Here is an 11,963-nt window from a genome sequence, read left to right on the forward strand (position 1 = left end):
CCAGGAAATCTTTCATGGACTCCATGAGAATGGAAAAGCCAAATGCAAGGAAAGGCAAGGTTTGAGCTGTTTCCTCTGAGGAAGGAGCACCTCTCCTGGGGTTAGAGGTGTATCCCTGGAGACCTTCTGCTGTACTCAGACAGCCACTCCCAGTTTTCAGACCACCCCCCTCTGTATCAGAGCTTTGTTCCAGGGTGGAGCAATGGCACTTTAGAATGGATCCTCTTTTCTGTTCCATGTTCCCTCTTGCTGTGGAGCCCTTTGTGTAGCTCTGGCTCTGACATCTGTATCCCCTGTGTCCAGCAAAAGGTGCTTCAGGAAATCTTCTGGCTCTACCAACCCCTCTTTATCCCAAAAGGTGAATTATTTCCATCAGGATCAGTGGTCCAGGATGAAAGCAGACAAGTCTGCAGCTGTGCAGAGCCCACACTGTGAGAGGGACCAACACTCCAGGCTGTGCCAGTGCTATGCCGGTGAAAGCCCACGGCTGAACTGAAAGGTGAAAATCCTCCCCAGACAAGTTGGAAGATGCAAAAAGAGCCTGAGAAGGGAGGCAGTGCCAACTGCAGGAGTTGCTAAGTGTGATGAAAGGAGACAAAAAGCCTTTGTCTGCACTGCACAGTGTTGGATGGCCACCTTATCTGCTCCTACATGCTCTGGAGTCTCTTACATAAGCACAGGATCTGCAATGTTCCATCCAGCAGGAGCAAAAATAGAGTTCTGCCTCCGCCTGACATTGCTGCAGTGGGGGCGAGCAGGGGAACAGCCCCTCCCAGCTCCTGCCACACTGGGATCCTCCACACTGAGCCTTCCCACTGAAATCAAAGGTGTTTGGTGCCACAGGATACCTGGCCTTTCAGGTTCCCACTCAGGAGTTCAAAAAGTGATCACTGGGCTTTCCAAATGAGGCAGCAAATTTGTTCAGATCCCCCCTTGCCCAAATCCCCCCTGTTCAGCCCTTCCAGATGTGCAGCTGCTGCCTGTGGCACCATTCCATGCACACATCTGGGCTGGGAATGCTGAGCACCCAAGTGAGAGCTCTGTAGGAAGGATTTGTAGTCTCATTCTTGCTTACTGCAGCTTCCTGTGCTCACCCTAGATACACACCTGCCTGAAACTGTGCCTAAAAGACAAGGGCTCAGGAAGAATCTGCCTGGGAATCAGGCCCAGCTCCTTCTCCCAAGCTACCTGGAACCCAGTAATTCACATTTCTGGGGCTCCTAGAGAGGGAAGGCAAAGACTTCTCCCCACAGCACAGCACTGCCAGGGAAGATGAGAAGGACTCACCCAAGCAGAGAGTGTTTGACATGTCTCTCCTCCAAGTTCTGCTGCAGGGAACTGCCTGAGGCTCAAAAGAACATTTACAGTCCAAGGAAATGAAAACCTGCACCCAAAGTGCCTGCACCATGATCTCTGAGGAGACCTGTGGAGAATGACAGAACAACCCTGGTATGAGAAAATGAGGTGTTTCATCAGCATTGACAAACCCCAGAAATAAAATGAGTGTGAAATGAGGGCTGCTGCCTGTATTAGTCTGGCTGCCTGCAGCACACACGGGTGCTGGCTGGGCTGGGGACTGAGCTGCTGACTTCATCACTGACACCTCTGCAGGCACCTTGAAAAGTGTCCTAGAATAAATCTTATGAAATTCAGAACAACATCATTATTTTTGAACCAGCCTTCTGTGAAGGAAGACTGAGATCAGCTATCAGGCTGGAGTTAGGAAGCTGGGTTTGAGCACCTGCCACACTCCTTCAGCCCCACTGCCACTCCTGTGTGGAAGAGGTTTTACAGTGACTTCTATGAGCCAGAGAGAAGCTTGATAAGAGGATCCACGTTTGCCCCTGAAGAATTTCCTACCGAGGTCATTGACATACAAACTAAGAAAGAAAGAAGGAAAAATAAGAGAAACCTGCAACTGTCTCTTCCAATGAGCACTTTGTTTGTCCTTCCTGACCAATGAGTAAAGTGTAAACTTAGGAGTTTTGTAAGAATGTATAAAAAGCATGCATGCTAGAATAAAAACAGGTTTGAAGCTTTCTGAAAATGGGGTGTGGTTTGTATTGTCTCTGTCTCAACTCCTGCACTCCTGCGCACCAGACTGGATACACACAGATGTCACCGGCAGCACATGGACAATGTGCTCTTAATTAATGGCTCTGTGAGCAGCTAAATGAGAGCTGACACCTCATCGTATGCACCGTCCTCAGAGCACTCTGCAACCTTTCCAAATCGTGTGAGGGCTGTTTCCCTGCACAGCCACCTCCTCCAGACGGGGTTTGTTCGAGATGTTCCGACAAAACAGCCCGGCTGTCCCTAAAAGCAGCGAGGGGAGGGCTGACCACGCTGCCTGTGCCCCTGAAAACCCCAGCGATGTTTGTGGGATGCCCGGACGGGACGGACGGACCCTGCGCTGCCGAGAGCCGGGAGCGGCTCCGCGCTGCCCGCGCTCCCTCTGCCGGCACCAGAGCCCGGGAACAGCCTGGGAACAGACTGGGAACAGCCCCGGGAATGGACTGGGAACAGCCTGGGAACAGCCCCGGGAATGGACTGGGAACAGCCCGGGAACAGCCTGGGAACAGCCTGGGAACAGCCTGGGAACAGCCTGGGAACAGACCCGGGAACGGACTGGGAACAGACCCGGAAATGGACTGGGAACAGCCTGGGAACGGACTGGGAACAGACCCGGGAACAGACCCGGGAACGGACTGGGAACAGACCCGGAAATGGACTGGGAACAGCCTGGGAACAGCCTGGGAACAGACTGGGAACAGCCTGGGAACAGCCTGGGAACAGACCCGGGAACGGACCCGGGAACGGACTGGGAACAGATCTGGGAACAGACCCGGGAACGGACTGGGAACAGACCCGGAAATGGACTGGGAACAGCCTGGGAACAGCCTGGGAACAGACTGGGAACAGACTGGGAACAGACTGGGAACAGACCCGGGAACGGACCCGGGAACGGACTGGGAACAGATCTGGGAACAGCCTGGGAACAGCCCCAGGAATGGACTGGGAACAGACCCGGGAATAGACTGGGAACAGACCCGGGAACAGCCTGGGAAGAGCCTGGGAACGGCCCCGGGAACAGAACAGCCTCTGGGAACAGCCTCAGGACCAGACCTGGGAACAGAACAGCATCTGGGGAACAGCCTCTGGGAACAGCCTTTGGGAACAGCCTCTGGGAACAGCCCCTGGGAACAGCCTTCGGGAACAGCCTTTGGGAACAGCCCCTGGGAACAGCCTCTGGGAACAGCCCCTGGGAACAGCCTTCGGGAACAGCCCCTGGGAACAGTCTCTGGGAACAGCTCTGGCACCGCCCTTGCCTCCCGAGCAGTGCCCGTGGCTCTACAATGGGCAGAGCTTATCTTACAAAGGCTTTTCCACGGGCAGAATAACGACTGTGCTGGAGCAAAGGGGTCAGCTTTCCTCAGGCAAAGCCACACTCTGGACCTTCAGGATACAACCACTAATTATTGATTGGTACAAACCCAGGAATAATTTACTCAAAATGGTGTTGGATAAAGCAGCTGGATCCCTGCTGTTTGGAGACGGATCCCTGCTTGTCCCAGCCAAGAGCTGAACAAGGAGAGGGAGCAGAATACTGTCTCTGAACACGAGAAGCAGGATGGAAGCAGAGCCATCATTCCATGAGGCACCTGGTGCAGGTATTTCATGTGCTGGTGTTTCCAGAGGCTGATTTTGGAGGGAGCTGAAACAAGAGGGGAGTTCCTGAGTGCAGGAAGTGGAGCCCTGGAGCGCAGTGCTAACGAGCCCTGAGGCTGAGAGGGCACTGACAGCCGGGGTCTGAGGCCCCAGAATGGAATCAGTGCATGGCCCTGGGGAATTCAGAGCTCCTCTTCCTGAGCTCCCTGCCCGGGCTAGAGGGGCTGCTTAGTACCACAGCAGCTGCCCCACACCGGCCTGGTCTAACCACGACTAGTGTGCAGTCACGACCGCAACGACAGAGACAGAGGAGGCAAAAGTCTCATAAACACCCAGGACGCTGTCGCAGCGGCACAGGGGAGCTCAGAGGGGGCAGCAAGGAGGCCGCAGCCGGGACATCTGGCCCCGGTGAAGCCCAGTGTATCCCCCCGGGCCTGCACCGGGCCCCGGCGGCACCAGGCCCCGCCCGTTGCCATGGGAACGAGCCGTTCCCGGTGTCCCCGTGTCTCGGCCCCGCCACTCCGCGCCCCCGGCACGATGGTTCCGCGGGGGGCGGTGACAGCGCGGGGGGAGCACGGCCCCTTTAAGAGCGGCGCCGCCATGATCTGCCTGGTGCTGGGGCTCTTCGCCGGCCTCTTCCACAATGGTACGGAACAGAACGGGACCCCCGGCCGGGGTCTGAGGAGCGGAGCCCCCCATTCCCCTTGTGCCTGAGGGCCAGGGACCTCTCTTGCAGGGAGAGACCCCGCGGCTGAAGGCCCAGGCCAGGTGTCCCTGTCCCTGTGCCCTCTGCGGCCAGCACCGCCCTGCCCTCCCCTGTGTCCTGTGCCCCCTGGGAACCTCCTGTGTCCCGTACCCCCCTGCGATCCCCCTGTGTCCTGTACCCCCGGGACCCCCCTGTGTCCTGTACCCCCCCCCCGGGGACCCCCTGTGTCCTGTACCCCCTGGGAACCCCCTGTACCCCCCGGGAACGCCCTGTGTCCCCTCAGCTGAGGGCCTGCCACCCCCCGGTGCCCACCTGGCTGAGGGCCCGCAGGCGTCCCCTTCCCCCCTCAGAGCTCTGCCCTGTCGCTGCAGCCTTGGGCGGGGTCCATGAACGAACCTTCGTGGCCATCAAGCCGGACGGGGTGCAGCGGCGCCTGGTCGGGGAGATCATCCGGCGTTTCGAGAGGAAGGGGCTGCAGCTGGTGGGGATGAAGCTGCTGCAGGTGAGGGCCGGGCCCAGCCAGCCTGGGGGTCCCTGGAGTGGAGGAGCCCCTCGGCCCCCCAAGCCTCGGCTGTGCTGGTGACTGCTGGGGATTCTGCCTGTACAGCCTGCTGGTGTCACTCCAGCACCAAATCCTCGTAGCTCAGAGGAGAGCTGGCACTGGGAGGGTGATTCCAGCTGTGGGGAGCGTGTCTGCCCTTGGCTGTGCCCGTACTCCAGGGCTGGCACTGTAATTTGGCAGCTGGAAACTCCTGTGTGTGTCAGGCTCTTGCTGTTTCACTCCTGGAATTGGGCATCTGTGCAAGAGCTTCATTCTGTTAATTTCCTGCGTGCCTGAGGTGCAGCCCTTGCCCAGATGCCCCTGTGGGAGCAGACTGAGCTGTGTGCTCTGTGCAGGCCTCGGAGGAGCTGCTGAAGGAACACTACATCGCCCTGCGGGACCGGCCCTTCTACGGCCGCCTGGTGAAGTACATGAGCTCCGGGCCCATCGTGGCCATGGTGAGTGCTGGCCAAGGAACAGGGACAGAGTGCCCGGTGTGTGGCTGCTGGCACAGTGGAAGTAAGGTGATATCCCCCCTCAGAGGTCTCTTGAAGGTGTACTGAACTGCAGGGATGTTTTCTGTTGTTAATTAAATCATAGAATGGTTTGGGTTGGAAGGGATCTTAAAAGTTCCACCCCCTGCCAAGGCAGGGGCAGCATCTTCCACTAGACCAAGGTTGCTCCAAGCCCCATCCAGCCTGGCATTGAGCACTTCCAGGGATGGGGAGAAATCCACAGACAATTTAGATTATTTTCCACAATCAACTTGGGAAGAATAATTTGGAGAGACCCTTTGCTCTCTGTCACCAGAGTTGATCTGATGGGGAATTCAGAGGGCAGCTGTGACCTGCTGGGGCTGCTGTGGAAGCTGATCCTGGTTTTGCTCTCCTGTAGGTCTGGCAGGGCCTGGATGTAGTGAAAACCGTTCGCACCATGATTGGGGAGACCAACCCAGCTGAATCCAGGCCTGGCACCATCCGAGGAGACTTCTGTGTTGAAGTTGGCAAGTGAGAGCTGTGACTTTTTCTTCCCTCAGTGTTTCAGGGCATCCTGTCCAGGCATTCCTGTGCTAAGCCTGCCAGGAATGAGTCTGCATTCCCAGTGCAGAAGTTCTCCCTTTTATGCTCAGACTAGAGCTGAGCTCTGCTTCCCAGGGCTGGCTTTAATAGGAGGAAAAGCCTGGGTTGTGTCTTTCCTTCCTCCTGAGTTCTCTGTTGAAAGCAGGTGGGCTTTGCCTGTTTTCCTCTGCTAATCAGGACTGTCAGGCTGTGAAGAGGAAGGGAGGCTCCCACTCAGTCCTTTCATGGGAGCAGGTGAATATCCATGGGTGGTGACCTTGGGTGGCCCCAGCCTGGCTCATGGTACACACAGCTCTTACTGAGCCATCCTCCCTTAGATCTCTTTCCTGGTGTCTGATACCAAACCTGCTTTGATGAAAGGGGGAAAATCTAGAATCCCTGACATAAAAAATGCACATCCCAGAGCCACTTGCAGCTCCTCCTGTAGTAAACAAAAGGCTCCTCAGCACAGGAGGAGGGAGTGCTGGGAACTGGCACTGCTGGAAGGATGAGTGGTGTGGGACAGGACTGGCTCCATTGGTTTAGTTAAATTGGTCCAGAGGGAATTCTGCAGGCTGCAGCATCCCTCTCCCACCTTTCCCAGCTTGGTGAGAGCCTTCTCCTCGCCCACAGGAACGTGATCCATGGCAGTGACTCAGTGGAGAGTGCCCAGCAGGAGATCTCGCTGTGGTTCCGCCCCGAGGAGCTGCCGTGCTGGGAGGACACGGCTGCACGCTGGATCTACGAGTGAGCAGCAGTCCCAGGGGACTTCATCCTCCTGCTGGGACACAGCACATTTCCATCCATCTCCTGGCAGCTGCTGGGCTGGCTGCAGGTCCTCTGTGAGATTCCTCTTCTGCCTGTGGATGCTGGGAGCTGGGCTGTGTGTGGAGCTCTGGTTCAGCTCCTGCCAAGGGCAGCTCTTTCTTTTTTTCTCTCTCTGCTCTAGTAAGTAGTTGGTATTGTTGCTCTGTTTGCTGCAGCATCTTAAATCCCAAGTAGCTCAAGCTGATTAATTGTAGCAAAACTTGGGCTCTTGGCCCATTCCTGGGTGTTCTCATCCCTGCCTGGAGCAGGAGAATGTGTTTTCCTTGCTGCTGGGAGAGGTGCTGGTCACAAGGTGATGGGCTTGACAATTTACCTGCATTTCTAGAAGGCTTTTCACCAAAGGCTCTTAAAAAATCGGGCTGCTGTAGGATAAGGGAGCAAATTCTCATTTTGGAGTTCATTCCAAGACAAGGAATGGAGGATGGGACAATTCTCTCTCCCTTGGTGGGAGCCCTGGGTGCTGGGCTGGCAAAAGCTCACCCAAGATGAGTGAGTCCATGGAAAGAAGATTCTCCAAAGGCTGCTAAACACACAATTCCTCAGGCTCTGCTTCCTGGGCTGTGGCTGTGGAGTGGGAAGCAGATCCTTCAGGTCTGCTCTGGTTCTCTGGGGCTGAGAGACCCAGAGACAGCCAGACCCAGGCTGACACCGGACTGTCCCTCCGTGGTCACTGATGTGAGGCAGCAGCACTAGGCCAGCCACAGGAATAGAAGGGGAGAGGGAGGCAGGGAAGGATTTGTGGATCTGGGGCTCAGATTTAGGGGAGTATTTAGCTCTCTCTTGTGCACAGTAGAGGCTGTGGAGTCCTGGCACTGAGCTCTGGCAAGTGCCAAGATCTTCCTTGTCCCCCCTGAGAGCTTGCAGTGGAGCTTTCCTGCTGGGAGGGTTCCTGGAAACCAGTTTGTAACGGGCTGGACACCACCTGTGAGCTGTCCCTGGGTCACCCAGCTCCTCAGAGCTGTGCTGTGTCTGAGCTCCCTGTGCAGCTTAACCAGAGCAAAAGGACAGGGACAGTGACATTGAGCCCTGCCATGGAACAGGGACACAGTTAAACTGAGGGAACAAGATCCCCAGGGCTTTGCTGTGTGCAGGATGAGTTTGACCTGTGCCCTGAAAGCCTGTCCCTCTGGGTGCTCAGCTTTGTAGGTGATGGGGAATGAGTCCAGCTCTGGGGGAGCAGAGTGAAGTCACCCCCACTCCTGCTGGCCCCAGGGTGTGGGGCTGAGCAGGCAGGGGTGGGAGGTCTCCCCCAATGAGTGGGGCTGTCCAGCTGCCTCAGCCAAGGCTCCTCCTGCCTTGGGGCCTTCTCCAAACACCCGTGCCCAACTCTAAATACCTGACAGATCCCATTTGTTCCTGGAATTTGTTCACTTGGCTGAACTTGGAGTCTGGCTGCAGCAGGGCTGCAGGAGAAGGCGCTGGTGAAGACTGAGGTGTGAAGCCAGTGGGAGGAAGGCCACGTTGGTTGTTTAACAGATGCATTGAGAAGAGCTGCTGGCTCCAGGAGCTGCCAGCTCTGACACAGGAAAACTCTGCCCAAATAGCTGAGCTTCATCTCCTGCCATTGCCTCCTCCTGGAGGATCCCTCTTCTCCCTGTCTGCACAGACAAGATGGAAGATGCCTCCTGGTTCAAAGTGCACTGAACTCCAGTCAGATACAGACCTGACTCCCTGAGACACAATCCCAGCCCGTCCTCTCCTCTCTGTGTGTGTAGGTTTGGTGTCTGCCATGCCCTCGTCCTGCTCTGGGGCACGATGGAGCAGCAGCTGCAGGGAAAGGGCCCCCAGAGTCCCTGCTGGGAGCAGGTACAGGAGCTGAGCTGTGGCTGCTGTTCCTCGAGCCCCTGGGGACTTTTAATTGCTTTGCATGTTGGTTTCTGCTGCTTCTCCTCTGTCCAAGACTGTGTTAAACTGTACTAATAAATGTAGAAGCTGTCTGTTGTTCCTCTTGGGGCCCTTGAAGGCAGGAGGCTGCAGGTGCTTGTCAAAAATAGCCTGGGCAGCAGCGTGGAGGGGAGGTTTTGGGTGCAGCAGTTGTGTGTCAGAGCTGGAGGAGGTGAAGGCAGCAGAGGTGCCCTTGTCTCTGCCCTGTGCAGGGCTCTTGTGCTTCCCACTGAAGCAGAAGCCTGGCTGGGTGGTGTTCAGTGCAGCCAGGCTGGTGCTGCAGCACCACATGCTCATGGCAGCAGAAACAGCAGGGTCTGTGCTCCTGCAGGAATCACAAAATCCCAGAATAGTTGGGGTTGGAAAAGACCTTTGGAGATCATTCAGTTCCCTGTCAAAGGAGGGTCACATGGAGCAGCCATCACAGGAATGTGTCCAGGTGGGTTTGGAATGTGTCCAGAGCAGGAAACTCCACACCCTCCCTGGGCACCTGCTCCTGTGCTGTGCCACCCTCAATGTAAAGAAATTCTTCCTCATGTTGAGGGGGAACTTCTTGTGTTTTACTTTCTGGCTGTTGTTCCTCCTCCTGTTGCTGGGCACCACTGGAAGAGCCCTGCCCATCCTCTTGGGGGATGCCAGCCCCATGTCAGACCCTGCTTTCTGCTCCTGGATTGCCAGCAGTGCTTTTGCTAAGGTCTGAGCTGCTGCTGTCAGCCAAACAAACACAGAGCATTTCAAAATGAAAGATGGTTTCAAATTCTATGGGATGGGAAATGGCTTTTGACCTGTTCTCTCTGTAGTTTTGCTGCATGTTCTCTCTTTGGACCTGTTCTCTCCACAGTTTTGCTCCCAGCCCCGTTAGTGGGAACACAGAGCTCCAGCCCCAGAGCAGAGCAGGACAATCCCCTCCCTCAGCTGTACCCAGGGCAGAGTTGGCTCTTCTGGCTGCCCCTGCTGGCTGCTGCTGAAGTTGCTGTCAGCCCTCAGGTGTGTCTGCTGGGCTGCTCTCCAGCCTCTCATCCCCCAGACTGCGTCCAGCCCTGTCCAGGTGCAGAGTCCAGCACTGCTGCTGTTAAATCTCACACAGGCTGGGACTGCCCAGCTCCCTGTGAGGCCCTTTGGGGCTCCACAGCCCCTGACAGGTCACTGTTGCTGGCAAACTTGCCTAATGTATGTTAAATTCCTGGATTTGGAGCATTTATAAAAGCATTGAAGAGCACCAGCCTTCAAACAGAGCCCTGTGTAACCCCACTGGTGACTGTCCTTTTTCCCTGCCCTGGAAAATCCAGTTCTATGGGAATAATGGGATTTTCTCCCCCTTTTCCCTGGATTTGGAGGGGTCTCCTTTCATTCCAGCCTCATCCCAGCTTTGCTGTCATATCCAGCCACCCAAATAATGGGGGTTTTGGATCTTCCTGCACATCTGGATGTCCCAGCCCTTTCCCCAACATCCCTGGAAATTCTGGGAAAACCAGGCTGGATACAGGGAAAGCCACTTGGGGCCATTCCTGATGTGACCCCATTTGTTGTAATCCTTTGAGCTTGACCTGGCACTGCCTGCTCACCCATGCAAAGGGTGGAGCTGTGTGAGGCACAGCTTATCCAAGAGAGTGCTGGAGATGGTACAAAAGCTTTGCTAAAACCCCAACCCACCACATTGGCTGCCTTCCCAAAGGTGGCTGACACAGTGCTGGGAGGAGGGGATACCTCAGAGGGTTGTGTGGCCCTTCAGAGGGACCTCAACAGGGGCAGAGGAACCTTCTGGAACCTTCCAGAGCAGGCTCCTGCAGCTGAGGAGGATCAACCCCAGGCACCAGGCTGGGCTGCAGCTCTGTGGAGAAGAGAGTGACACTGACTGCTCCTGACCAGCCCAGGGGCCAAGGGGGGTGAGGGAGGGGATCCTGCCCCAGCCTGTGCCCAGCCTGTGGGCACAGCTGAAATGCTGTGTCAGGACAGGAGGGACATGGAGCTCCTGGAGCAGGCCTGGTGGGGGCTCTGAGGATGCTGAAGGGCCTGCAGCATCTCCTTGTGAGGAAAGGCTGAGGGAGCTGGGGCTGCTCAGCCTGGAGAGGAGCCCCAGCTGAGAGGGACCCTCAGCCCTGGGTGTAGGGAGGGGCAGGGCAGGGCCCAGGCTCTGCTCCAGGGCCCAGCAATGGCACCAGAGCCACGGGCAGAGACTGAGCCCAAAAAGTCCCAAATGAACACAAAAGACTTCTTGTACACTGGCACAGGCTGCCCAGAGAGGGAGTGGAGTGTCTGTAACTGGAGATGTTTCAGAGCTGTCTGGCACAGCCCTGTGCCCTGGGCTGGCCCTGCCTGAGCAGGCAGCTGGGACCAGGTGAGCCCCTGTGGGCCCTTCCAGCTGAACCATTCTGGGCAGTCAGAGCCTGAGCCTCTCCCAAATGGGGATGAAGCAGATGGAGCAGGACCTTCCCCTGTGAGCCCACCCTGGCTGTGCCTGCTGCCTGCATTGTCTCTCAAGGGGTTTTCAGCAACTCCCTAAATAACCTCCAGGATTTTAACAGACACTGAAGTGGGACTGGCAGGCTTGTGGGATGCAGGGTCTTCTTCCTTAAGCCTGCTTGACAACTGGGACATTTATCACCTTCCACTCAACAGCGGCTGCCCAGACTCCCCAAACCCTGAAAAACAAAGGAGAGGTGGCAGAGTGACACCAGGCAATGCCCTGGGGTGGATCCATTGTGTCCCGTCCAGCTGGAAAGTCTCGAACAGGTTCAGTGGCTGCTGGGAGTCTTTGTCATCTTCCAGCACAGGCCTGCAGCCTCATCCACGCGAGCCACTACAGATAGAGATATATCAGATTACTCTGTTGTCCCATATCGTTACATTCCCTACGTTGCATTTCATTCTATGGAAGAAACCTCAGCTTGCTTAAGGGACACGAGGGGCAGGACGAACGCAGCTTCCTGGAGGTTTCACGCCACTGATTTTTATGACACTCCACCAAACGCTGCTGTGTGAGTGAAGCGGGCTCGGGCAGCCTCTCCGTGCGCTCCCCGCCCGCGCTCCGCCGCTCCCTCAGGGGCCGCCGCCATCTTCCCGCCCCTCCCGCCGCCGCGCGCGGGCCGCCGGGACGGGGCGGTGCCGACGCCGGGGATTGGCCAGCCGCGATCACGTGGCAAGGGGCTGCCGTCCGCGAGCCTTTCCCGCGAGGTGTGGCAGCGGCGGCGGCCGCTGATTGGTCGCTGTGTGAGGCGTGGCCGCTGGAGCGGTCGCTGATTGGTCGTGGCGCGCGCGGCCCGGCGCGAGGGCAGCA

At 56.8% G+C, this 11,963-nt stretch overlaps 1 protein-coding gene across 1 annotated transcript; it reads left to right on the forward strand.

Moving 5' to 3' along the window:
- Positions 1-4,212: 4,212 nt before the first annotated feature.
- On the forward strand, positions 4,213-8,739 carry NME3 (NME/NM23 nucleoside diphosphate kinase 3). Its single transcript, XM_036392224.2, has 5 exons — positions 4,213-4,315; positions 4,747-4,877; positions 5,273-5,374; positions 5,811-5,923; positions 6,608-8,739. Exons 1-5 carry the CDS (start codon positions 4,270-4,272, stop codon positions 6,723-6,725), a joined length of 510 nt encoding a protein of 169 aa, XP_036248117.1. The 5' UTR covers positions 4,213-4,269; the 3' UTR covers positions 6,726-8,739.
- The last annotated feature ends 3,224 nt before the right edge of the window (positions 8,740-11,963 follow it).

The sequence above is a fragment of the Molothrus ater genome, chromosome 16, assembly GCF_012460135.2.
Source record: "Molothrus ater isolate BHLD 08-10-18 breed brown headed cowbird chromosome 16, BPBGC_Mater_1.1, whole genome shotgun sequence".
In the NCBI taxonomy this organism is placed as follows: Eukaryota; Metazoa; Chordata; class Aves; order Passeriformes; family Icteridae; genus Molothrus; species Molothrus ater.